Below are 24,465 nucleotides of genomic sequence, written 5' to 3' on the forward strand. Positions count from 1 at the left end.
GCTTTATATTTAGGACTATCAACATAATATCAATGATTAGTAAAGAAGGCGAGACATTTCAGCGTGTGCACTCTTGTTTATATTTACAAGCTGTAGTGTTTCTTTGTTTTACAGCTTTTCTATAAAAGCATGCAAAGCAAACCTTTGATCAACTTGCTTGCTATGTTTGTTTGGATGTTTGTAAACAACAGGTAGGTAGTCTATTTCAGTCTGTTTACTATATACTGGAATTTGATTGGAAAATAAACATTAATTTTGAAATTTTATAGTGTGTCTTTCTATGTTGTGATGTTACACTATTGTTTCAGGAAAAAGGGTGAAGGTTTGGTACCATTAAAACGTTTAAACCCGCTGCATTTGTTTGCACCTGTCCTAAGTCAGGAATCTGATGTTCAGTAGTTGTCGTTTGTTGATGTGGTTCATAAGTGTTTCTCGTTTCTCGTTTTTTAAAAAGATTAGACCATTGAATTTCCCGTTTGAATGGTTTTACACTAGTAATTTTTTGGGCCCTTTATAGCTTGCTGTTCGGTGTGAGCCAAGGCTCTGTGTTGAAGACCGTACTTTGACCTATAATGGTTTACTTTTATAAATTTTGACTTGGATGGAGAGTTGTCTCATTGGCACTCATACCACATCTTCTTATATCTATTAACTTCATTTAAATGTTAAGTTTCACATTGTATGTCAATTTTTATTGTCCAATCAAATACCAGTATATATTAAACAGACTGAAACTCCGTGTACCCTTTTGTTTACAAACATCCAAGCAAACATAGCAAGCAAGTCTATCAAAGGTTTGCTTTGCATGCTTTTATAGAAAAGCTGTAAGTCAAACAGGATTTAGTGTTCTCAGATAAAACATGCTTAGGGCTGTTCCAGAAATAAATGTTGATATATGAAGGTGCATTTAATTTATCCCACTAGGCATTAATGGCCTTGGGCTGTTTTTCTACTCTTTGGACGGGTTGTCGTCTCTGACACATTCCCCATTTCCATTCTCAATTTTATTAGTGCCTTCCAACCTCCATACAATTTATTCTAACACAGCCTTTAGGTCTTAAGTGTCTTTCTGAACTTGTGTGTAATACTTACATTGTTTACGAATGTGAAATTCTATAGGCCTCCTGGGGTCGTAATTTGGAACAAATGGTTCAGCATAATCATCAACTTCATCATCCCAGCTTGGTTCAGATAAAAATGATTGATGATTCACTTTGGTATTCTCAAAACTTCGTCTTTTCTTCTGTAGTCTTGGTGGTAAATTTGGTCGACCAGCAGATGAGAACTGCCATTTCTTCTCTGCCTCTGTCGGACTAGGTGAATTGCTATCAAATCCTGATAATTTTCCATGAAATGTTTCTTTCCCTCCTGTGTTTGTCTGAGAAAGTTGTTTAGTCTTCTCCAGGATGGGCAATGCCAAAAGTAGTGGCTTTTTTTCTGGTGCAGGCAGAAGTGGCACTTTCTTACCCTGCTCCACAGCAACATTTGAAGTTGCCGAATCAGCAGTTTTCGATTGAGGTAGATTGTAGGATAAAGTTTTACTGAATGTGAAACCTGAGCCAGTTACTTCCAGGGGTTTTTGGATAGTTGATTCTTTATTGAAACCGCTTAAAATATTAGAGCTCATTTCTGTTTTCCCAAAGTCTCTAATACATTGTGGACTTTGCCTTCTTTCTGTACATTCATTGAAGCTAGAGCTATCAGGTGGTATTAACGTTGGAGACCCACTTGCAGGAATAGTGTCTGAAGAAGTTTCGACAGAAAAATCATTCTTGCCACCAAAACCAGGTGGTCTGACAGATGACGATTTTGGTGAAATAGTAGCATCATCAATTATCGAGGAACTCAACGATTTACTAATACTGGATTTGGTAACCATGGTTTCTGCCTCTGGTGAACACAAGTATTTTTCCATCCTCAATTCCAATGAATTAGAGTTGTTAATATTGGATGCTGATTTGTCGCTAGGCTTTTTCAAAATTTCAAAGCCATCCCCTTGTAACACGGTTTTCATTTTATTTTCAGAGGGTGTTAATGGTTTCATTGGCAGAGATTGGTCACCTGAACTGTTAACAAATGATTTCATTGATAGATTATTATTAGAACTTGCTACAGATGTTTTGCTAGGCAGATTATGATCAGAACTTGTAATAGAGGATTTCATTGGTTTGTTCTGATTGCCAAGAGCAGCATCACTTTTGCTGTGTTCAGCTTGACTAGAAAAATTCAGATTTTTTGGCTGAATATTTAAATTTGACTGATTTGTCATAATATTAGGCATGTCTGGTCCTTGAATCTGACTGGGCATGGCATCACCCGTCATTTCCAAAGCACTTGTTGCATTGGCTGATCCAGCAGTTTCCATTCCAAAAGCCTGCATTTGATTGGCCAATCCATCCCCATCTGACTTTCCAAGATACATTTGTAAAACTGACGTCTGCTGAACAGCTATCATATTCAGCATGACTGGGTTACTGGCTAAATGTGGATACACTTGCTTTAATTGCTGAACAACAGCCTCATACAATGAGTTACTAGTCACCTGAGACAAAAGTCCACTTTGATTTTGACAAGAAAGATCAGGCTGACCTTTAGACTCCAGATGACCTTGACACTGAGATGCTATTGCACTTTCTTCCTGAGGTACAGTACCATTAGCACTAGTTGACACTCCAATTGCATTAGTGTTCAAATAAGGCACTTCACTTTTCTCTTCTGTAAACTGTTCATTGTTTTTATGACTAGAATCAATAATTGCACTGGTTTGCTGCTGAGCACTGCTAGAATTCATTGTGGATGCAGAATCATTACAAGTTAATTTTTCAGCTTGTTTCTCCACAGATTCCTGACTAGAACTTTTGTTTGCGATGAAGAACTGATTTTCCTCGGAAGCTGACAGTAAAACGGGAGTATGACACTGTGACGTCTGCTGTGAGGTTGCAGAAACATACTCACTACTGGCAGAATGATAGGACTTGCTCATCTCAACATCAAAATCTATTTCATCATCGTCAATTTCTTCTAAAGAATTCTTAATTTCAGTTATCTGTGCACTACCAATGTCTGGATTTTCATTTTTTAATGTAGATGCATTGTCATTGTTTTTTACTGTAGAAATATTGCTATCCTTTTTTAATGTAGACAACTTGCTTTCCTTTTTCACTGTATATTCTTCACCTGCATTTCGTATTGCAGACATTTCACTTTCATTCTGTTCTGTCAACAAGTTATTTTCTTTGTCAAATTCCACATTTTTATCAAGTTTCACCTCAAGCTTCTCTCGGGAAGCTGACGTTTTTACTAACATCCCTGACAATTTTACCGATTTTGGTGTTCTCTCAGAATTTATTTCTCCATTGTTAAATTCCTCATTCTCCTGTGCAATACTTTCTTCTGTCTTTACTTCCATAACATGATTGGATTCTGTACTTTCTTTTTCCGACTTCTTTTTCTTACTTTTCTTTCCTTTCTTACCCTTTGTTTTGTCCTTGACATCGATATTTTCTTTTCTTTCTTCTGAATTATCTCTAGAAATACCTTTATCATCTAATTTCTCAACGGAAACAGAATTTTCAGGTAACCTGTTGATTACACTGCTATCTTTCAAAGCCTCTTTTGCCAAGGAGGTCTGACTAGAACTATTCAAATTTATAATTTCAGATTCTGCTTTTCTAGCAGTAGATGAAACTTCTCTCACAATTTTCTTCATGGTACTCAAAGTCTCTACCATATTTTCTTTACCAATAACAGTATGTTCTTGTACACAGTCAGCCAATCGGCCGATGGTGCTGACCATTTCCTTAATCACAGTGACCAAATCTTTAGACACATCAAAATTACCATCTACTTTGAGCAGAACCTTTCTCATTGCCTCAGAGAGAAATCTTGATTGATGTTCATTGTTTGACGTACTCTCTTTTGACAGCATCTTTTCAGTCTGCACTTCTTTAGAGTCTGTTTTGACCTGCAAAACATGATAGACATTTAAAACAAGAGTGCACAAGCTGAAATGTCTCGCCTGTTTTACTATGTTTGAATTCATGTTAAAAGTCTGTAACATGAAGGTTTTACTACAAATATCACATAAGCTTAACATTATCAATGATCTATTAAAATAAAGTTATGGTCAGATTAACTATGCCAGACAGACATGTACATCTAACAATCATTCCATACACCAAATATAGTGGTCCTATCCCTTATATTACCTAAATGGTAATAAGCATTGTGTACAAGTTTCATAACATTTGGTTAGATGCAAACTATCGTTAGAGAACAGAAACGAAAATTTCAGCAATTTTTCCATAAATTTTGTAAAGGGCATAACTCTAGAACAGTATAAGTGACACAACAAAAGTTCAAACTTGATCTGTATTTTGTGGTAATAAACATTGTGTATAAGTTTCATAACATTTGGTTGAGGCTAACTTAAGTTAGAGAACAGAAACAAAAAATTCATCAATTTTTTCATTTGTAAAGGGGCATAACTCTAGAACGGTTAAAGTGACACCACCAAAATTCGAACTTGATCTGTGTTTTGTGGTAATAAGCATTGTGTATAAGTTTTATAACATTTCGTTGAGGTAAACTTAAGTTAGAGAATCTAATATTTTTCCTAAGTAAACCAAAAATCTCTCTTCTCTCCCTTTGATCATAATTCCTTTTAAATTTAGTATTATTTCTTTTTTAAATGATAAATTATTGTCTTAACCTTACTTGTTTCAACAATTTATAGTATCCAACCCATCTCAATCTTGAATGATCGGATTCATTAGAAAATTGTTGGTATTTTTTCAAAATCAAATAATTAACTTCAAAAGGTCCCAAGTTAAGTTTCGTAATCAATTGGGGGGAAAATAAAGACATTCAGGTATAATGTGTCTTTCTGAACTCACTAGCAATAAGTTTTTGATGTCTTAATTCTTTAGATAGCAGTAAATTTGTCCCATTGTAAAGGAGTAAGTTTGGTAAGGGTCATATTTAGCCCCAAATATTAAGAACTTTGTTTAAGGATAAAAAATGTGTCAAGTGGATAAAAAGACATGTAAGAAAGTGAAACAGAACTTTTTGTGTAGCTTTTCTTAATAAAAAGCCTTAATATTTACAACCCAATTAGACCAAAAAGTAAACATTTTGATGAAAATTGACATAATCGTCTGGAATTGTACAAGATATCGGCCTAGGAAACATAGAGAGCAGGCTTCGACAAACTAAATATTCAAATCAGATATGTAAAATGTTACAACAAACTATTTGGTGAAAGATCTTTCTTGTCGACACATGTGCTCTTATGTTCCAGGCCAAAAAACCAATGGAAATTTACATGTTTTCTTTAATTTTCGTAGTTAATAAATATGTGTGCTAATCCTAATAGAAATATGGGCCATTATAGGGCCTTATCTAACTTACTCCTTTATTAATTGTGTGTCCTATTCCTGAGTGTGGCGGTTGAGACATAGCAGAAGATGCTGACCCTGTCGACACAACGGGCACTCGGTTATAAAACTTTACTCAGTACTTGGGAGTACAAAATTTGTGCTCGAAACACCAAATCCAATAATTTGATCGGTTGATTTCTAAGTCTGAGTGTGATAATCATGCTCGAAAATTTTCTGACTGCAAAGCCAGATATTACTCCTTTTGGAGTTCATGCCATTCCATCAGTTTTTGTTTTTACCTTGATTTGTATTTTCTTTATAGATTTATAAGATATGCACATCGGTAAACAACTGTCACATATAATTTGGCACAACAATTTTGCACATAATGTAGGGAGATGTATAAAATCAAGTCATTATATGTGCTGATTTACTGAAAATTAATAAATACAGTACAATACAAATATTTTACTTCATTCCCAAATACCTACATGTACAAGAGGACAAACATGTTGTGATGTTACACTACTGTTTCAGATAAGGGTGAAGGTTTGGTACCATTAAAACTTTTAAACCCGCTGCTGTTGTTTGCACCTGTCCTAAGTCAGGAATCTGATGTTCAGTAGTTGTCGTTTGTTGATGTGGTTCATAAGTGTTTCTCGTTTCTCGTTTTTTATAAATCAGAAATAACCAACTTAAATGGAAAATTTTAAAGAAAAAAAAAAGGAAAAAAAAACGGAAAAAAAAATCCCTCCCCCAAATTTTTGAACCCCCTTATGATTCATCACAGCCTTCCCTTTGTGGTATGGTACCTTGCAGTACAATTTCAGAGAGATCCATACACTTGAACACAAGTTATCATCTGGAAACTAGAAAAATGCTTATTTTGGCCCCTTATTCCTAAACGTTTTGGGCAATTACCCCCAAACTCAATTCAAGCTTTCCCTTTGTGATATGGAACCTTGTAGTACAATTTGAGAAAGGTCCATACACTTACACACAAGTTATTGTCATGGAACTAGAAAAATGTTTGTTTTTCTTCCCTTTTTGGCCCCTAATTCCTAAAATTTTAAGGCAATTACCACCAAAATCAATCCCAGCATTCCCTTTTTGATATGGTACCTTGCAGTACAATTTCAGAGAGATCCATACACTTTAACACAAGTTATTATCTGGAAACTAGAAAAATGCTTATTTTGGCCCTATTTTGGCCCTTATCCCTAAACGTTTTGGGCAATTACCCCCAAACTCAAACCCAGCTTTCCCTTTGTGATATGGAACCTTGCAGTACAATTTGAGAAAGATCCATACACTTACACACAAGTTATTGTCATGAAACTAGAAAAACGCTTGTTTTTTTCCCCTTTTTTGGCCCCTAATTCCTAAAATTTTGAGGCAATTACCCCCAAAATCAATTCCAGCCTTCCCTTTGTGATATAGAACCTTGTGGTACAATGTCAGAGAGATCCATACACTTACACACAAGTTATTGTCTGGAAGTTACAAAAATGCTTATTTTTTGCCCCTTTTTGGCCCCCAATTCCTTAACTGTTGGTACCATAACCCCCAAAATCAATCCCAACCTTCCTTTTGTGGTATTGAACCTTATGGTAAAATTTCATAGAGATTTATTCACTTAAACTAAAGTTATTGTGCGAAAACCAATGTGTCTTCTGACGATGACGACGACGCCAACGTCATAACAATATACGACCGCGGTCGTATAAAAATCAGATGAAATAAAGACAACAAAATGTACTGTTAGGTACTGTTCACTAATTATACCACAGCTCAATGTTTTAAACTAAATGTGACAATACTTTTATAAATTGTATGACATTTCTAAGATTCACGTTTTCAGCAAACATACAATTAAATGTTAAAGGAACTGAAATGTGTCACATGGTTTGGCATTAGAACTATTCCATTAAAATGAATTTTGGAGGGTAAAAGGATCGTTTTATTTTTGGAAATTACTATATAGACAGCTGTCTATTGTTGAAGAATGTATAATACCCTTTAGATGTCGTTCTGTTTCTGTTTTTGTTGTGTTAGTGGGTTACTGTCTCATTGACCTATACCAAACATCAGAATTACATCACCTTTCATTCTTTAAACAATATTACTATTTTTGTTATAAATATATATTTAATATATACCAGAGATGTTATCATAGAGTCCATATCCAACGATATTCCAAAGTCTGGTACTGGTTCAAACAGGATTTTCTCATCTAATACCTTCTCATACTGAGCAAGTTTGTTCTACAATACAATGCCAATAATTATAGTGTGTTCTGAGATGTCTGAAGTTGTTTTTCATAAAAATTTTCTATATTCATGTACATAAAAATATGGTGTACGATTTGAAAGGCCGTCATAAATATTTATCTACTTTAAAAGTATAAATATAAAGAACAAGAGTTCCAATGTCCCCTGTGTTGCACATATTTTATCTATCCAAGGGCAATAACTAAAAATAACTTCTGTTTTGTTGTACTTTAAAACTGTTTACAAATATCTAAGAGAAATAAAGGCTTGAGAGCAATAACAATGCAATTTTTCATATAAAAAATATTTAGAAGGGGGCATTATTCTGTTAAAAATATTTGATCAGCACTGATTTTCGAACTTGTCTAAGACATTGCTGATATAAACGATATAAGTTTCACAAAAATCTGGAAAGAATTGTACACATGAGTGCACTAACAATGAATTTTCCATATATTTAATATGTCCAAGGGGCATAACTGCATTACTCTTTTAAAAATAATTGATTGGCACTGATTTTTCTAACTTGTCCAAGATTGACTGATTGGTTGTTGGTGTTTTAACGTCTCTTTTAAGCGCCACTTTTGGGCTTTTTCGCAGCGGCCAGTTTTTATTGGTGGAGGAAGCTGGAGTGCCTGAAGAAAACCACTGACCTTCGATAGGAAAACTGACAATCCTAGTCAATTAAGATTGGAGTCGAGTGCACCCGCACAGGCGGGGTTCGAACTCACAACCTCAGTGTTGACTGGCTAGTGATTACAGTAGTAGAACTACTTAGACCACTTGGCCACCGAGGCCCCAACTTGTCCAAGACATTGCTGATTTAAACCAATGATGTAAGTTTCATAAAAATCTGGCAAGAATTGTGCACATGAGAGCGCTAACAATGTAATTTTTCATATAATTTATATTTCCAAGGGGCATAACTCTTAAAATAAATTGATCTGCACTGATTTTTGAACTTGTCTGAGGCATTGCCAATATAAACCTATGATATAAGTTTTATAAAAATCTGGCAAATATTTTGCACATAAGAGCGCTAACAAGACCGTTCAACTGCAGACACCATTCATGTGCAAGCAGTTCCTTTATAAAGGTTTAGGCATCTTTCAATTCCCATTCCAAGTACAGTAACTAATTACGCCATCAAATGTGGGTCTTCTAGAATAATTGATTGTTTGATTTAAATGTGAACTCCTGGCATCCAGTTTTTATTAGTGAAGGAAGCTGTAATACCCAGAGATACCCATGGACTTTTTGGCAGGAATAGGCAATCCTTGTCCAAGATCCTACACTATACCCACCATACCATAATTGGGGTTTGAACTCACAACCTCAATGTTGACAGGCTAGTGATCAATATAAATTAACTTTTATACATGTAGCTTACTGTAATTTACAATCTTGGTTTTGCTCATTATTAATGGCCATAATGTGACGTGCAGCTATTTACATCTTAAGTAAAGATATACCATTAACATAATTTAACAATGGCAATCATACTGCAACTCCTTATGTTCATATCCTAAAGGTATTTTCAAATACACCTTCCACTAAGCCTAATATGGATTTTTTTACTTCAATTCATCCACGGGAAGAGTCAGCACAGAGCGTGCAAAACTTCTTGAAAGTCTACTGTGAACAAGCTTTAAGATAGGCATGCCATTTCTTTTCATGCATCTTAAGAAAAAAAAAAAAAAAAAAAAAGAATTTAACCTTCTTTACATAGGAAACACTATTAAGCTTTTGTAATTAAATACTTTTTCAAAATCTGAGATTAAATTTGAGTTGGCAGAAGATTGCTGTCCACAATAGACAGGTAAAAATGACAAAATCCACAAAGAGCTGTAGCAGTGTTTTACCTGTAACCTGTGTATCTCCGCCTTTATGTACAATATTCTAGTCTCCACGACATCAGCTACTTTGGTCCGGTCCTCCCTACAATTAAAAAGACTTGATTGACTGATGGCTGTTTAACATCAAGTGTCAAATACATGTATACTGCAAAGGCAGAAATTTTTGTTCGGATTTTTAATTTCGTTTATTTTGTCTAAAGACATTATCCACGAAATTAAAAGCCAAACCAAATTAACCTACAAGGAATGTTACTTTTACATAATAGAAACCACGAAAATTAAATCCCATGAAATCAAAATTAAAGACAAAACCATGAAACTTTAACCCTATGAAAAATAATGTTTCTGCAGTAACTTGTTATTGTGACATGAACACTTATCACCTGAGCTATCAATTCTGTATTACAAAAGACTCAAAAGACCTGGTTGCTCTCAATGTTTCTCAAACAATGAAGAATGGTATGAACTTGATATACTGAACATTTGAATATATGAAAATATAAAATGTAGAATTTGAAAAAAATCTTTTAGGTTTGCAAATTTTCTGTGATGTTCCAAAGATCTTGGTTAAAAACAAAAATTGTTACAATCTTTTGAAAAAATTGCTTTAGAAATGATTATTGTCCAAATTCTGGAAAAATGGATACAAATTCCTCAAACAAGTGTCCATTGATCTTTACAAGTGATTTTTACCGAACCATATCATGAAAAAGATGAAAACCATCACATATTGTATTGAAACTCCTGCTTTTCTTGTGACTCATGCAATAATTCTGATCTTACTAGTGACCGATACCAGTGATCTTGACCTAAATGGTTACAATTTGAAATGATATTGACCCTGTAGCCTTTACATGCAGAGATCTTGACCTTAATGGTATAAACTTGAAATGATATTGACCCACATGGTTACAACTTCAAATGAAATTGACCCTTTGTCCTATACACATGATTTTGATCGTACTTACAAATGTGAGAAAACAGAGTACATCTGGTACTTTGAACTCCTGATATGCTGTATCTCTTGTTCAAGCTGTTGATTACAGACGTAATACCTTGTCCTCAATAACTGCCTCTGAAATAAAGAAAGAAATAATCAGTTGACTAACTGCAGTACACTTAAAACTGTTGTGATGCTTTTGTAAATAAACTGTTAACACAGAGATATGTCTCGCCTTTTTGTAATTTTGATAATGCAAATGTTGACATTAAAATACCAATACTTTAACATGTAAGTTATGCAAATATTCAAAGTCAATGAACCATGACTGAAGGTACATGGCTTAACAATCTCCATGGAAATGAGATGTGCAAATGCTAATACAACTGCATACCAAATACCACTGACTTATCATAAGTCATTCCCTTTAAACAAACCTAAACATGATGAGGGAGTGGGGTTATATAATCTCCCTGGAAATGAGACTTGCAATTGTCAATAAATTTGCATACCAAATATTATTGACTTAACATTAGCAGTTCATCTTAAACTTATCTAATCACAAACTAATACATGTATGTAAACTGAGCAAAAGTTTCAAAGTCAATAGACCATGACTGAGGGGGCAGGGCCAAATATTCTCCATGAAAATGAGATGTGCTAATGCTTCTACAACTGCATACCAATTAACATTGACCTACCACTAATGGTTCCCCTTGAACTGACCTAATCACAAACTAATACATGTAAACTAAGCAAAGTTTCAAAGTCAATAGACCATGACTGAGGAGGCGGAGCCAATTTATCTCCATGGAAATGAGATATGCCAATGCTTATACAATTGCATACCAAATATCATTGACCTGCCACTAGTGGTTCCCCATAAACTGACCTAATCACAAACTAATACATGTAAACTAAGCAAAAGTTTCAAAGTCAATAGACCATGACTGAGAGGGCAGGGCCAAATAATCTCCATGGGAATGAGATGTGCCAATGCTAATACAACTGCATACCAAATATAATTGACCAAACACTAGTGGTTCACCATAAACTAGACCTAATCACAAACTATCACATTGTTGACGCAGCCCCACTGCTGTAACAGCATACCTATGTCTCGCTTTTTGACTCCGTCAAGGCAAGACAAAAATGGAAAAACTTGGATGTCAAAATTTGCAACTTACATAGTAGTGTTTATGAATAAAAAAATTTATTTTGATTTACGTAATTTTGCATTGTATCTTTATCTAAACAGTATACGACCTCTGTTGTTGGCTATATGAGTCATTTTATCAAAATAACATTTCAAAAATCTACAACTCAAGAATTTTTTAATCTATGGAAACTACATCTTTGGCATTCCAAACCTTTAGCTTGGAGCATATCTGACAAAAGTTTAAACTTGAAAGCAGGAAGCAGTCGTCCAAATGGAAGAATTGGAATGTTTGATGATCTTGTTCAGAGAATTTTTCTAATTATGTTGCAACAAATGGATTGATTGGTTGATTTTTGGTGTTTTAACGCCACTTTTAAGCACCGCTTTTGGGCTATTTCGTGGCGGCCAGTTTTCATTGGTGGAGGAAGCCGGAGTGCCCGGAAAAACACCGACCTTTGATAGGAAAACCAACAATCCTAGTCAATTAAGATTGGAGTCGAGTGCACCCGCACCCGCAGGGTTCGAACTCACAACCTCAGTGTTGACTGGCTAGTGATTACAGTAGAAACTACTTAGACCACTCGGCCTCCGAGGCCCCTGTAACAAATGGAAGAATTGGAATGTTTTATGATCTTGTTCAGAGAATTTTTCTTATCCCAATTCTTTAATTTGTTATTCAACATAATCAATGTCTTTCCTACCTGTGCTTCTATCAATTTTTCTTTAAGTGAATTTTCATTTTCCTCTGTCTGAACACAAACATCCAAATGACCATGATCAACTTCATCTGTATTTTCATCAATGAAAAAAACACTTTGCTGATCAAACATAGATTCAACAGTGTTTACAACAATTTCTCGTACATCACATGTTTTTGTCTCTACAGATTTATCACAAACTTTCGCTCGTTTTGTATTTGTCATGGCATTACTGACCTCAGCCGTGTCTGTCTGAGTTTCTGCACACTGACCAGTTGAATACATCTGTTTGTAATAATTTTTCATATCAATTGATTCATGGTAAAGATTTTGTTCAACATTTCCATTGCTTTTGCTTTGTCCCGTCTTTGGCACGTACATTGGAATCACAGAGGGAATAAATTCAGGAACGTCTGCTTTCAAAGATGTTGAAGAACCTTGTTGCTCCAAATTTTTGGCATAGTTAAAACCACTTGGTTTAAATTCTGGTGATTGTGGATTCAGTTCTATTGTTTCATTTTCTATATTTTTCAAATCTATATGTAATGGACGTTTTTCATTTAAATTTTCAGAATCATCAATGCAACTCCAACTGTCTGTCGCAATGATATTAAAATGGCCATCACACTGTTTATTTTGATCATGTTCAACATCTGGTATGGAGGCAGCAAGATAACCCTCCAAGTCACTCTGAGGTGTCTGACTTCTACTTCCACTACTCTCTGATGCAAAGTTCACGCTTTCAAGTGGATCACTACCTGATGATGTCCACGAATACAATGACGATTCCATTGCCTTCTTACGTCGTCTTTCCCTTACTCTGTCGATAGTATCTTCTGCTCTTAACTCTTGCAATGCAGAAGAAATTGCCTTTTGTACAAGTTTATTAGCAATCTGAAAGATTTTTTCATCTGAATCTTCTGTAATAGTCCTTGTATTCACCTCCTCATCTTGAAGTGCATCTGACATATACGGTGAATCAGTATCTTGACTCAACCTTCGTGTAGTCTCAACGACAGGAGTCTTAATAATGCCATCTTTGAAATTCTCCCAATCATCTGGTGCAGCTGCATCTCTTGGTGACTGCAACTCTGGCGTAGATAAATCATCATTATCACCAACTTCCTGAGCATAACTTGTTCTCCTAAGTGCAGTTAACATCTGTTCGTAATTGCTCTTCTTTTTGGATTCTAATGCGTATAAAATATGGCTGTTTTCTATACCATTTACTTCACAATCTGCAGCAATTTTTTCATGAGAAACTTCCATTTCTAAATTCATCGTTCCTTTACTGCCCCACGTCTTTTTCCATCTATCTGCAGATAAAACAGGAACGTTTTTATTGAAGTCTAAATGATCTCCCTTGCCCAATGAATCGCCTAAGCCAACCTTTGACGATCCATTCACAGCTTTTATATCTAAAGATGATGATTCAGAACTTTCAGATTCTGAATGCAAACGTTTCTTTGGGTTCTCGATTTTTATGCCGTATTTTGAAGCTTTCTGCATGAAATTTTGAGTATTAGTGTCCTCAGCCATTTCTTTCCTGTTCTTTTCTTCTTCAACTCTCCTAAATACTTTTGCAGTAGTTTGGTTAATTTTGTCAGATTTTGTTACGATGTTGATACCATAATGAGATGCTTTAGCTTTAAATATTTCCTCTGGTGTCTGAGCTTTTGTAGATTGATCTATTTGGCCTGCAAAATGAATAAGAAAAATTACCATATCTCAATCTACAGTGGCTGATTCAGGTGGGAGCATAGAATAATTAGACTCGAAGAAGCTACTATTAGATCTCATTGACTGACAATTGCCTATACAAAAAGTAACGCTTATATTGTCCTGAATCTTAGAGTCTATATGCTACTATGCTACTAGGTGAGGTCAGTAAATACATTTCTTCAGTTATTAAAACTTTAAAGTATACAAATGTATCTCTCTTGATTTGTTATAGCGCTGTGGTAAGTGCGTGATATTAGTCTGATTCATGTTTCGACATGATGAAACATTTCTACTGCCATGTTGGTTACTATATCATATCTAAATAAATTGGAAAGAACCAGTATTTATATACACATATGCATTAACAGAAAAAGAAATAAGTGACATTTGAATTAATTTTGATTTGATAACCCCACCCCAACCCCCAACCCCTTTTTTTTATTAAAGAATAAGTATGTAGCACAGTATGTATACCTATTTATATTTTTAGTTTTGTACACATATATTTATGTACTTTGTTTAAGATTTTATGATTTATTGAAACAAAATGTATACTTTTTTTCTTTTATGATTATTTTAAATAGATTGCCATAAATCTTTCAAATAAGGCACAAAAAAAAAAAGGGAATGAGCTGTCAAATTGACAACAAACCAGGGCTTCCAAATCGGTCATATATTCCGGACTTGACCGAAACTTTCATAAAAAGACCGGCTGCTCTCAGCCTCAAACGGTCAAATAGAATTGGTGTGCCACATTTTGTTATTCAAGGCATTTTCATGAAACGGTCATTTCAATTTTTACCAACTATCGATCGATAAAAATGTCCGTTTGGGGCTTTGGGCATGTCCGTTTGGGCATTTTAGTTTATAATTGTGGCAATCTATTTCACAAAGATATTTCGGTCATAATTGGGTTTAATAAAACAGAAGCAGCATATTTCAGATACTTTGAAGTGTCTCAGTTAGTCTAATCCTCTGGGTACATAAATGTACGGCTTGGTCTTTAGCTTGTGTACATCAATAAAAAGTAGAAAAAACACGTTTTCTTTTATTTAAATAACAACAAGCTGTCAAACAATTATCCCTTCAATAAGTTATATTGAAGCCATAAATCATTCACTGATTACAGGTTTGTTACCTTTGATGAGGTGTCCTTAGCTTATCTTTATCAATAGAATTAATGATGCATAACAATGTACATAAAGGTAATCCGGTAAACGAGGTCAAACATGTAAGCGTGTATGGAACAACATCCTATTTAATTACGCTTTATAGATATTATTTTAAATGAGCATTCAGTTTTAAAAGTATCCTGATATTTAAAAGTTATTCTTCAAATAAGGATATTTATAAATGAATAAGTATGATATATATTATTTTATTTAACACTGTACATCGTGTTAAATACTGGGGTACTCTCAAGGGGAAAATTTACTAAAATATATAGGAAAAACCAATGGACAAATATCAGTCAATAAATGATTTAACTAAGTTAAATGGTGCCGTGATCACTTCTAAATTATATCAAGAGAACAATGCCTGCTCCGAATTTATTCAGACAATTTCCGATGTTATAGAGAAAGAGGTGATGTCCGACGTAAAGTTAAGTCCCGCCGTGGGAATTATGATCGACTAAGGTGTAGTCTAGGTATTGACGCTTTAGATCAACTTATGAGGATAAGCTTAGTAGGTGTAGATGTTAAAGACTTTGACCCTGTTCCTGCTATCCGCAAATGGCAATCCGTTCGTAACCGCCATGTTTATCAGAACAATGCATTTAGCAAGCTCATGAATGTAAAATCTTTAATTAGACTAAATGAACTCTAATCTTGTGCTGTGATCTGTGCTTCTTTTCAATGTGCTCATTGTAATATTTATTGCGTGTGTTTGTCAGCATTGTGCTCTTCTGACATTTTATTGTTGTTATATGCTTACATAAAATATCATGTTGTTATTCATTAAATTATTTATCAACTGAGATAAAACTAATTTTATTCCTTATTTTCTAAATCAGGTTGGGAAATTGTACAAAGAAAAATGTTATCACTGTTCAGTAGATTTTACACGGTTTAAAACAATATCCTTCATCGGGCCTCCTCAATGTTATCTATAAATACCGCATCAGTTGTAAAAGTCACGTGGTCAGGTAATCAATACACAAAAAGAAAAGTATCACGTGTATTGATGATCAAGTTGTACTGCAATTAAAGCCAACATCAACAGTTTCAAATAAGATGGCCTTAATTTACAAAGTGTTAAGTACTCACAGAGAGAAGATAGATTATATAAACAGAAACAAAAACATGAGAACAGTCAGGTACTGAAGCTGATTGATGCAATGATGGTTACTGTATTACGATACACAGAAAAATGACACAATACCGAGGATAATATTTTATTTATTTTTAGAATGAAGAAAACAAAACAGTTATAAATAATTTTATTGCATATAACACTACTAATTATTTAGACACATATATCAATTTATGCATCCTCTCAGTTACATTTAAGTATCCAGCTGATCATTGACCGTCAAAAATATTTCTTTGAAAAATGTCCGGCTGTCGTCAGGAAATTTTGGAAGCCCTGCAACAAACTGGGTTTTCTGTGTTTTAAAAGGTGCTTTCAGGCATCTCTGAAGCAATGCAGACTTAACTGATTAGTTGAAAACACAAAACAATAATGAAGCTTCAATAAAGGGACACCAACACTCCAGGTGTAAAAAATTTCTTTAAAATCATGAAATATTTTTTGAGTAATGTTTTCACCCCTTTCATCAAATGTCTGCATCTTTTTATTTTTTTAAGTAAAATCTCAAGAAAGAAATAGGTCTTTTACACAGTAAAAGTCCTGAGCCAATGACAACATTTTGTTCTTTTATTTAACTTTTCCCTGCAATATATGACATTGTAAGTTAAATAACGATCTCAGACAAATCAATTAAGCAACCAACAATCAATCAATCAGACAAATCAACCAGGTGATCACATGACAGAAATTGAACAGGTAAGCACAGGAAATTTGATATTTGAAAAAAAAAAACAGCACTATCATGGCTATGGTGTTTTGGATAGCTCTGCATTTTGTACAATTGCACAGTGTTGAAATGTGATAGTGCTGTATAACAACATACTCAAACAATCTGGGGAGAACATGTACACTGAATAAAATACTTGTTAGATGTTAAACCATGTCATACAAAATATAAAATAAATATTAGATAAAAAGGTAGCAGTGATTCAAATTTAAAGAGTTTAGTCCCTTCACCCTTAGGTCTACTTTCCTATCTCAGTTTAAAATCTCCTTAGCTGGAGATTTTTCACAGTGAATCCTGGTGATATGGGGTAATTCACTCTTGATTATTCTTTTTGTAATTTGAATAGAAGTAAAATTGATAGTTGCAAATCAGTATGCAATGACCTTTATCAAAGTGATTTTCATCGATATGAATTTGTTTTTACTGCTAGGTGTTGTTAGTTTTTGACATAACAAACAAATAAACACAGACCAACACCACATGACATCAACAATAAACAACATGACCAATGACAACAGACAACAATAGGAAAACATGCATATATATATCAATGTGTTAGCACAAGAAGGTTAAAAAAATAATACTGTTATTTAAGTCATTGAAGTGGCAAATGAAATAAAGGGATTTCAGTAAGGATGTCCTAAAGCTTGAATTTTCCACCCGTGTCTATTAAGCAGAAATCTTGTATATTTAGACTTGTTTCTTTTAGATTAGATCAACCAAACTTATGTATTTTTGTATGCAATATGGAAATCACCATATTTCTTTTATTTAACATGTTTCATATTGGAATGTTGAGTTTTAATCTGCCAAATTCTTGTCGAAATTAGATAAAACTGTGTTGTGAATATACATGTATTGTATTTCATTAAAGGGCCATAAGCTACGAGATATAAAAAAAAAAAAAAAATATCACATATTTTTTTTTGTTCAATCATTAATCAAAAGTGAAATAGTGAAACAACAGTTCGCTTTTAGCAGCCAGTTTGGTTCAATTTTGTCAAAATAAGCTAAGAAACATCGCTGATGAATTATTCACTTGCAAGTGAATAATTCGACCTCAATGAATCCGTATTCATGTGACTTTCAATTCAATCCTTTAGCTAGAGATGTGTTGCGCATTAACAAGGCGTGTTTAGCTATTAAAAGGAAAAGAATGTCAACATTGAAGGTGAAAAAAGGGTAAACAAGATATCATTGAGATGGGAGCCATCTCTGTGGGCCCCGCTGTGAATAATGTGTGGTAAAACATTTGTATCTTTATCATTGGACATGGGGTTGTCAACTGAAAGCAAAATTTTTGACCTTGACCTTTGACCTAGGAAGTTGTACATAAATTATGACAAACCTTCTGGTGTTGGTTTATATACATGTCAAGTATAAACTTTGAAATCATAACGGTTCTCAAGATATAGAGCGAACATAATCTTTACCATAGGACATGGGGTTGTCAACTAAACCCAAAGTTTTTTACCTTGATCTTTGACCTAGGAAGTTGTACATACATTATGACACACCCTCTGGTGTTGGTTAATATACATGTCAAGTATAAACTTTGAAATCATAACGGTTCTCTAGATATAGAGCGGACACAATCTGTTACGGACGGACGGACTGACGGACATCTCTGGACTGATCACTAAAGGGCGTCCGCCATTCGGCGGGGCCCTAACTATTTGGTTGACTGATTCAATCCACAAAAACTCATTTTCATACAGGTAAAAACGATGCTTAACATATTTTTTTAACCTTTAATTTGAAATCAAACAGACCTAGAAAAATCCAATTGCACGTGTTCACTATCTATTTATATCTATATTTATATTTTATTTGTTTATATGACCGTCGGTAGTCTTCGGGGGTCACCTCGATGGTTAATAAGATGGCGTCTACACTAAAATACACCTGAAATGCTGATACACATTATTGAGTACATGCATCATCAATTGTTTATCTTAGACTTTTTATTATTTGGAGATACGTTATAAATCAAATATGAGAATTTGAGTCAAATCGGTGAACATGAATTTGACAGCTTATGCCCCTTTAAATTGTACAGGGCAAAATACATCTGTAAGTTCCTGTACAAAAAGCAAGAAATGGCATAACCATTTTTCACCCAGAAGGATCTTACACAACTCCAAACACAAAACTGAAAATTATGATAAATCCATCTTTGACAATAAACAACCTTCAGTATGTTTGGGATTTAATTTGAGGCCAATTTACTTCTTATAAAATTCTACTGCTAACACAAAGACATCTGACACCCATTACCAAGTTTAAAGAAAATCTGATCATCTTTGTAAGCTGCAACAAAACCGTTAGGAATGGAAGGAGACAGCTTGCCTGTGTCAGGTGATGACAAAGATGTGTCTAGAGGAGAGGTCAGAGATCGGTTCAGTGGTGAGGTCATTCTCGGTTGGAGACCAACAAGTTGGGACATAGGTGACACTGGCCGGAGCTCAGGCATTGCATGTGCTTGGCTGCTGACAACCATGACTGGTGCTCTTAGTTGCTGACTGAAATAATAAAAAAACATTAATAAATCATATGAAAATGATTAAAATTTATATGTAAACACCTCTACAAACTGCCATTTTCCAGCTACTGATTTTTTTCAAAAGAAGCAAAAAGATCAAAATCAGTTTGAATTCTGGTGATAATACCCTATGATTAACAACCTTATCATATTTTACCTATAGATACAAAATACAACAGATATTTTAGAGTGTATTATCTACATTACAAACCTGCATTCACTGTGAAAATGTACCATCAAGTGGTATTTCCGAATCACCTCATGTGTTTTTAAATAATGTTCCACACTCTGAGTAAAAGTCAATCCTGTTTCTAGCACTAATTGAAAGTTTGAACATTTCCATTTAAGACAATAAAGCTGTGTTATTTGTTTTGCTACAGAAAACCTGAGGGCTGTTCCAGATTAAATGTATTGGAGGGTCAGAAGGCAGTGCTATTAAATTTGCATGCCTGGTGGGAGCAAAATCATTTTGAAAATTATCCATAGTGGGTCATATATATAAGATGAGAAAAGATCACTTGGCCCTGAGGGCCAGGTGAGCTAAAAAAAAGTGTGTATTAAACATATACAAAATAATATTCTGTTTTAAGAATTGGCTGTTTTAAGGCATTCCTTACATTTACAGGGATATTTAAAGGTTTTGTTAACAAATATTTCATACCTTTATTGGTTTTTGAAAAATATAATTGACTTATTGAAAATTTTCAACATATTGATAAATTTTTTCGACTACTAATAACTAGAACATAATATGTCAAAATAGAGAAGGAAAACTGGTATTTCTTTAGATGACCACACATCAACTTACCTGACAGGTGGACAGCTTGGTTTAATTATCTGACCGGGCAGTAGTGGAGATGATCTCTGATAACCTGCTCCAGACACTGAAAACAGACATTTTCATTGAATAAATTTATGATTTTAATTTGCAGTAATACAATGGAGGTTTAGATATTTCTGCAATGTTTTCATTATTATAGAAAATATTTGGACCAATTAAGTTCAAACAATACACATGGTTTTTATCATTTCCCATCATCCAAGGTGGGAGTTTACACCCAGTGGGCAACAATGTTACAAAATGCCCTGTGCCTATCCTATAGAATGGAGGACATGTCATTTCTTTTTTTTCAAAATTTTAATTGCTTTATTGGTGTTTAACGCCACTTTTAGCACTATTGTGCTATTTCACAATAGGAATTGAATCTACTACAATGTACATACGTAATGATGATGATGATGGATGGATGGCTGCTTAACGTCCAGCAGCAAATAAAACTCAAATTCAAGAAGAGAACATGTTAATGTAATATGATTATTCACCCTGCTTTGGACTAGACCAACACGCTTAGTCTGATTTTTAACATACAGTACTAGTTTACAAGGTCCCAGTCCGGGGGGAAGACAAGTAACCCTACCCGGACACATTATTCTGACTCCCAGCCAACCAACTTTTGCTCTTACTCCTTAATGCTGTGTGCTTAGCGGAGAAGCAGCAAATACAAATTTTCAAATCTTTGTTTTGACCCGATCTGGTTTAGAACCTACAAACATCCCAAACTCGGTGCCAACAGGCTACTATGAGACCACTGAGGCGTTTTTTTACATAATGAAAAACTATTTAAGCTTTAAGTAAAATGGATATTGCCAAAGACAGCTGCCTACAGGCACAATTAGCAGGTGAAAATGGGGAAATCTTAAGTTTTAGTGCTGCTATATTAGTTTATGTTACAGATGCCACCTTATCACAAAATTTTAACGCTTACTTTCTTGACTTTATATTGCTAATTTCTAGATATGGAACAAGTTGGAAATTTCTCGAAAACTTGCAATTTTTTGTGAATGCTATCATTTCAGATGAGCAATATGTAAGCTTTAGATTCATTGGTCAGATCTGTAAATTTTCAACATACTGTATGATATCAACAATTGAATTATTGATTCCTGAAAATAAATTGGATCTTTCTTTCTTTTCATCATACATCATGTACATTGTTATACAAGTTCATTATTACAAGTGTATAAAAGTGATGACATTTCTTAATTTGTCAAAAGAAAAAATTATGTCAGTTAAGGGTTCCTTTATGCCCTTACTTTAATACCTTTCCTAAAAGATTTTGAAGGACTTTGGAATCTTGTACAGTAATATTCAAGTCAAGGTTGCTTCCCTATTTCTTAATAAAATATTCTTAGAAATGATATTATTTTACCTACTTCAATCCTATATCGTTCTTGGCTTTTAAACAAGTCTAAGGTGTCTCAACTTAGGGTTTACAATTAATTTCATCACACGTCACATGATCTTCAAAATTTGTATATATATCCTCTTTATAAACATGTACTGTGGATTCATTTATTTTCGCCGATCATACTGATTTACATTCATCGAGTAAAAATTATATTTTCGGTGATATTTGATTTCGTGGTTTTTCTTGAGTCTGCATCTACCAGCCTTAGTATAAAAGTTTGTACTTTGTTGGAACATTAAAATTCAAGATTTACCTATATCATTGTATATTCCAATAAATTGCTTCACCGAGTGCAGCTGGATACGACCGCAGAGGTCCAACCCTGAACAGTTGGGACAGAAATGGACACGATATTCGGGCTTGATACATGTCTGAATTTGGATTGTAATTAAATATTTGACACTGTAGTCAAAGAACTTAGAATTGGTTATATGATTTGAATTAATATTCAATTTTTTGCTTTTGAGCAATACACTTTGCTGTTGCGAATTGCCCCCCCCCCCCCCCCTTTTTTTTTTGCAAAAAAAATAATATTTGAAGAATTTTTATTTTTATTATCTGAAATCTGAAATGAGAAAAAATTGACCCCCAACAATTTCTTTTTACCCCCCCACCCCCTCCCCCCCCCTTTTCCTTTTTCAAAAAAAAATTAAAATTTCCAATGGAGTTTGCAACCATAGTTACCCATTTAAATACATCATAAAAGTCTTAAAATAGAAGATGACATACATAATCATGGCTAAAATTAATATTCCTTAATAGTAACTTCTAATAAAATGCTCTGCTGGGGCGCAGCTTGATACGACCGCAGAGGTCGAACCCTGAACAGTTGGGGCAAGTATGGACACAACATTCAAGCTTGATACAGCACTGAATTTGGATTGTATTTAAATATTTGACACAACATAGGTTTCTGACACAGGATGAAAGAACTTAAAATTTTTTAATTAACCTATTCAAACCATATCATTATTATTTGCTTTTATATATAAATCAGAAATCAGAAATAACCAATTTAAAATGAAAAATTTTAGAGAAAAAAAAGGAAAAAAAAATCCCCCCCCCAAATTTTTTGAACCCCCTTATGATTCATCATCCCCAAACTCAATTCCAGCCTTCCCTTTGTGGTACAATTTCAGAGAGATCCATACACTTGAACACAAGTTATTGTCTGGAAACTAGAAAAATGCTTGTTTTTTGGCCCCTTTTTGGCCCCAAATTCCTAAACGTTTAGGGCAATTACCCCCAAACTCAAACCCAGCTTTCCCTTTTAGATATGGAACCTTGCAGTACAATTTCAGAAAGATCCATACACCTACACACAAGTTATTTTCCTGAAACTAGAAAAATGCTTGTTTTTTTGCCCTTTTATGGCCCCTAATACCTAAAATTATGAGGGAATTACACCCAAAATCAATCCCAGACTTCCCTTTGTGGTATGGTACCTTGCAGTACAATTCAGAGAGATCCATACACTTGAACACAAGTTATTGTCTGGAAACTAGAAAAATGCTTATTTTTGGCCCCTTTTTGGCCACTTATTCCTAAACTTTTTGGGCAATTACCCCCAAACTCAATTCCAGATTTCCCTTTGTGATATGGAACCTTGTAGTACAATTTCATAAAGATCCATACACTTACACACAAGTTATTGTCATGAAACTAGAAAAATGCTTGTTTTTTGCCCCTTTTTTGCCCCTAATTCCTAAAATTTAGAGGCAATTACCCCCAAAATCAATCCCAGCATTCCCTTTGTGATATGGAACCTTGTGATACAATGTCAGAGAGATCCATACACTTACACACAAGTTATTGTCATGAAACTAGAAAAATGCTTGTTTTTTGCCCCTTTTTGGCTCCTAATTCCTAAAATTTGGAGGCAATTACCCCCAAAATCAATCCCAGCATTCCCTCTGTGATATGGAACTTTGTGGTACAATTTCAGAGAGATCCATACACTTTCACACAAGTTATGTCTGGAAGTTACAAAAATGCTTATTTTTGGCCCCTAATTCCTTAACTGTTGGTACCATAACCCCCAAAATCAATCCCCACCTTCCTTTTGTGGTATTGAACCTTATGGTAAAATTTCATTGAGATCCATTCACTTTAACTTAAGTTAGAGTGCGAAAACTAATGTGTCTTCGGACGTTGACGACGACGACGACGCCAACGTCATACCAATATACAACCACAAAATTTTTTTTGCGGCCGTATAAAAATAAATTGAAAGCTAATCATCTCAAGACAATACAACATTTCTTTAAACATAATTTAAAAGCAGTGTAAGAGAGGTAATCAAAACGTGTTTGGATTACCTCCCTTCTACTGCTTTTAAATTGTCTTAATTGTCCATTAACCCTTTCACCGATAGCTGCCCAGACAGAAGCTACTCTGAGACGATGGCTTCCCTGGCTACTATTACTCAAGTGGGAGATCTTCATAATAAATGTCAATAAAAACTTGTCTGTAGTATTTTGTGTCTTTATTTCATTCACTAACACCATGTTCACAGTTTTGTTCATGTTTTGATAATTTTTTCTTCATAAAATATTCAAATTTTCAAATTTTCGGCATTATCTAGGTGAAATTCTCAAAATTCTACTTTTTGACC

At 34.3% G+C, this 24,465-nt stretch overlaps 1 protein-coding gene across 1 annotated transcript in view; it reads right to left on the reverse strand.

Moving 5' to 3' along the window:
- Positions 1 to 14,026, reverse strand: part of LOC127705511 (uncharacterized) — a 44,457-nt gene extending 30,431 nt beyond the window's left edge. The window contains exons 1-5 of the mRNA XM_052209839.1: positions 12,305 to 14,026; positions 10,473 to 10,579; positions 9,511 to 9,586; positions 7,538 to 7,642; positions 1,093 to 3,964 (exon numbers count right to left, since the gene is read on the reverse strand). Coding sequence (XP_052065799.1) covers positions 1,093 to 3,964; positions 7,538 to 7,642; positions 9,511 to 9,586; positions 10,473 to 10,579; positions 12,305 to 14,026 — 4,882 coding nt within the window. The remainder of the gene's footprint in view (positions 1 to 1,092; positions 3,965 to 7,537; positions 7,643 to 9,510; positions 9,587 to 10,472; positions 10,580 to 12,304) is intronic.
- Between the last annotated feature and the right edge of the window lie 10,439 nt (positions 14,027 to 24,465).

This window comes from Mytilus californianus, unplaced genomic scaffold (genome assembly GCF_021869535.1).
Source record: "Mytilus californianus isolate M0D057914Y unplaced genomic scaffold, xbMytCali1.0.p SCAF_6, whole genome shotgun sequence".
NCBI classification, from domain to species: Eukaryota; Metazoa; Mollusca; class Bivalvia; order Mytilida; family Mytilidae; genus Mytilus; species Mytilus californianus.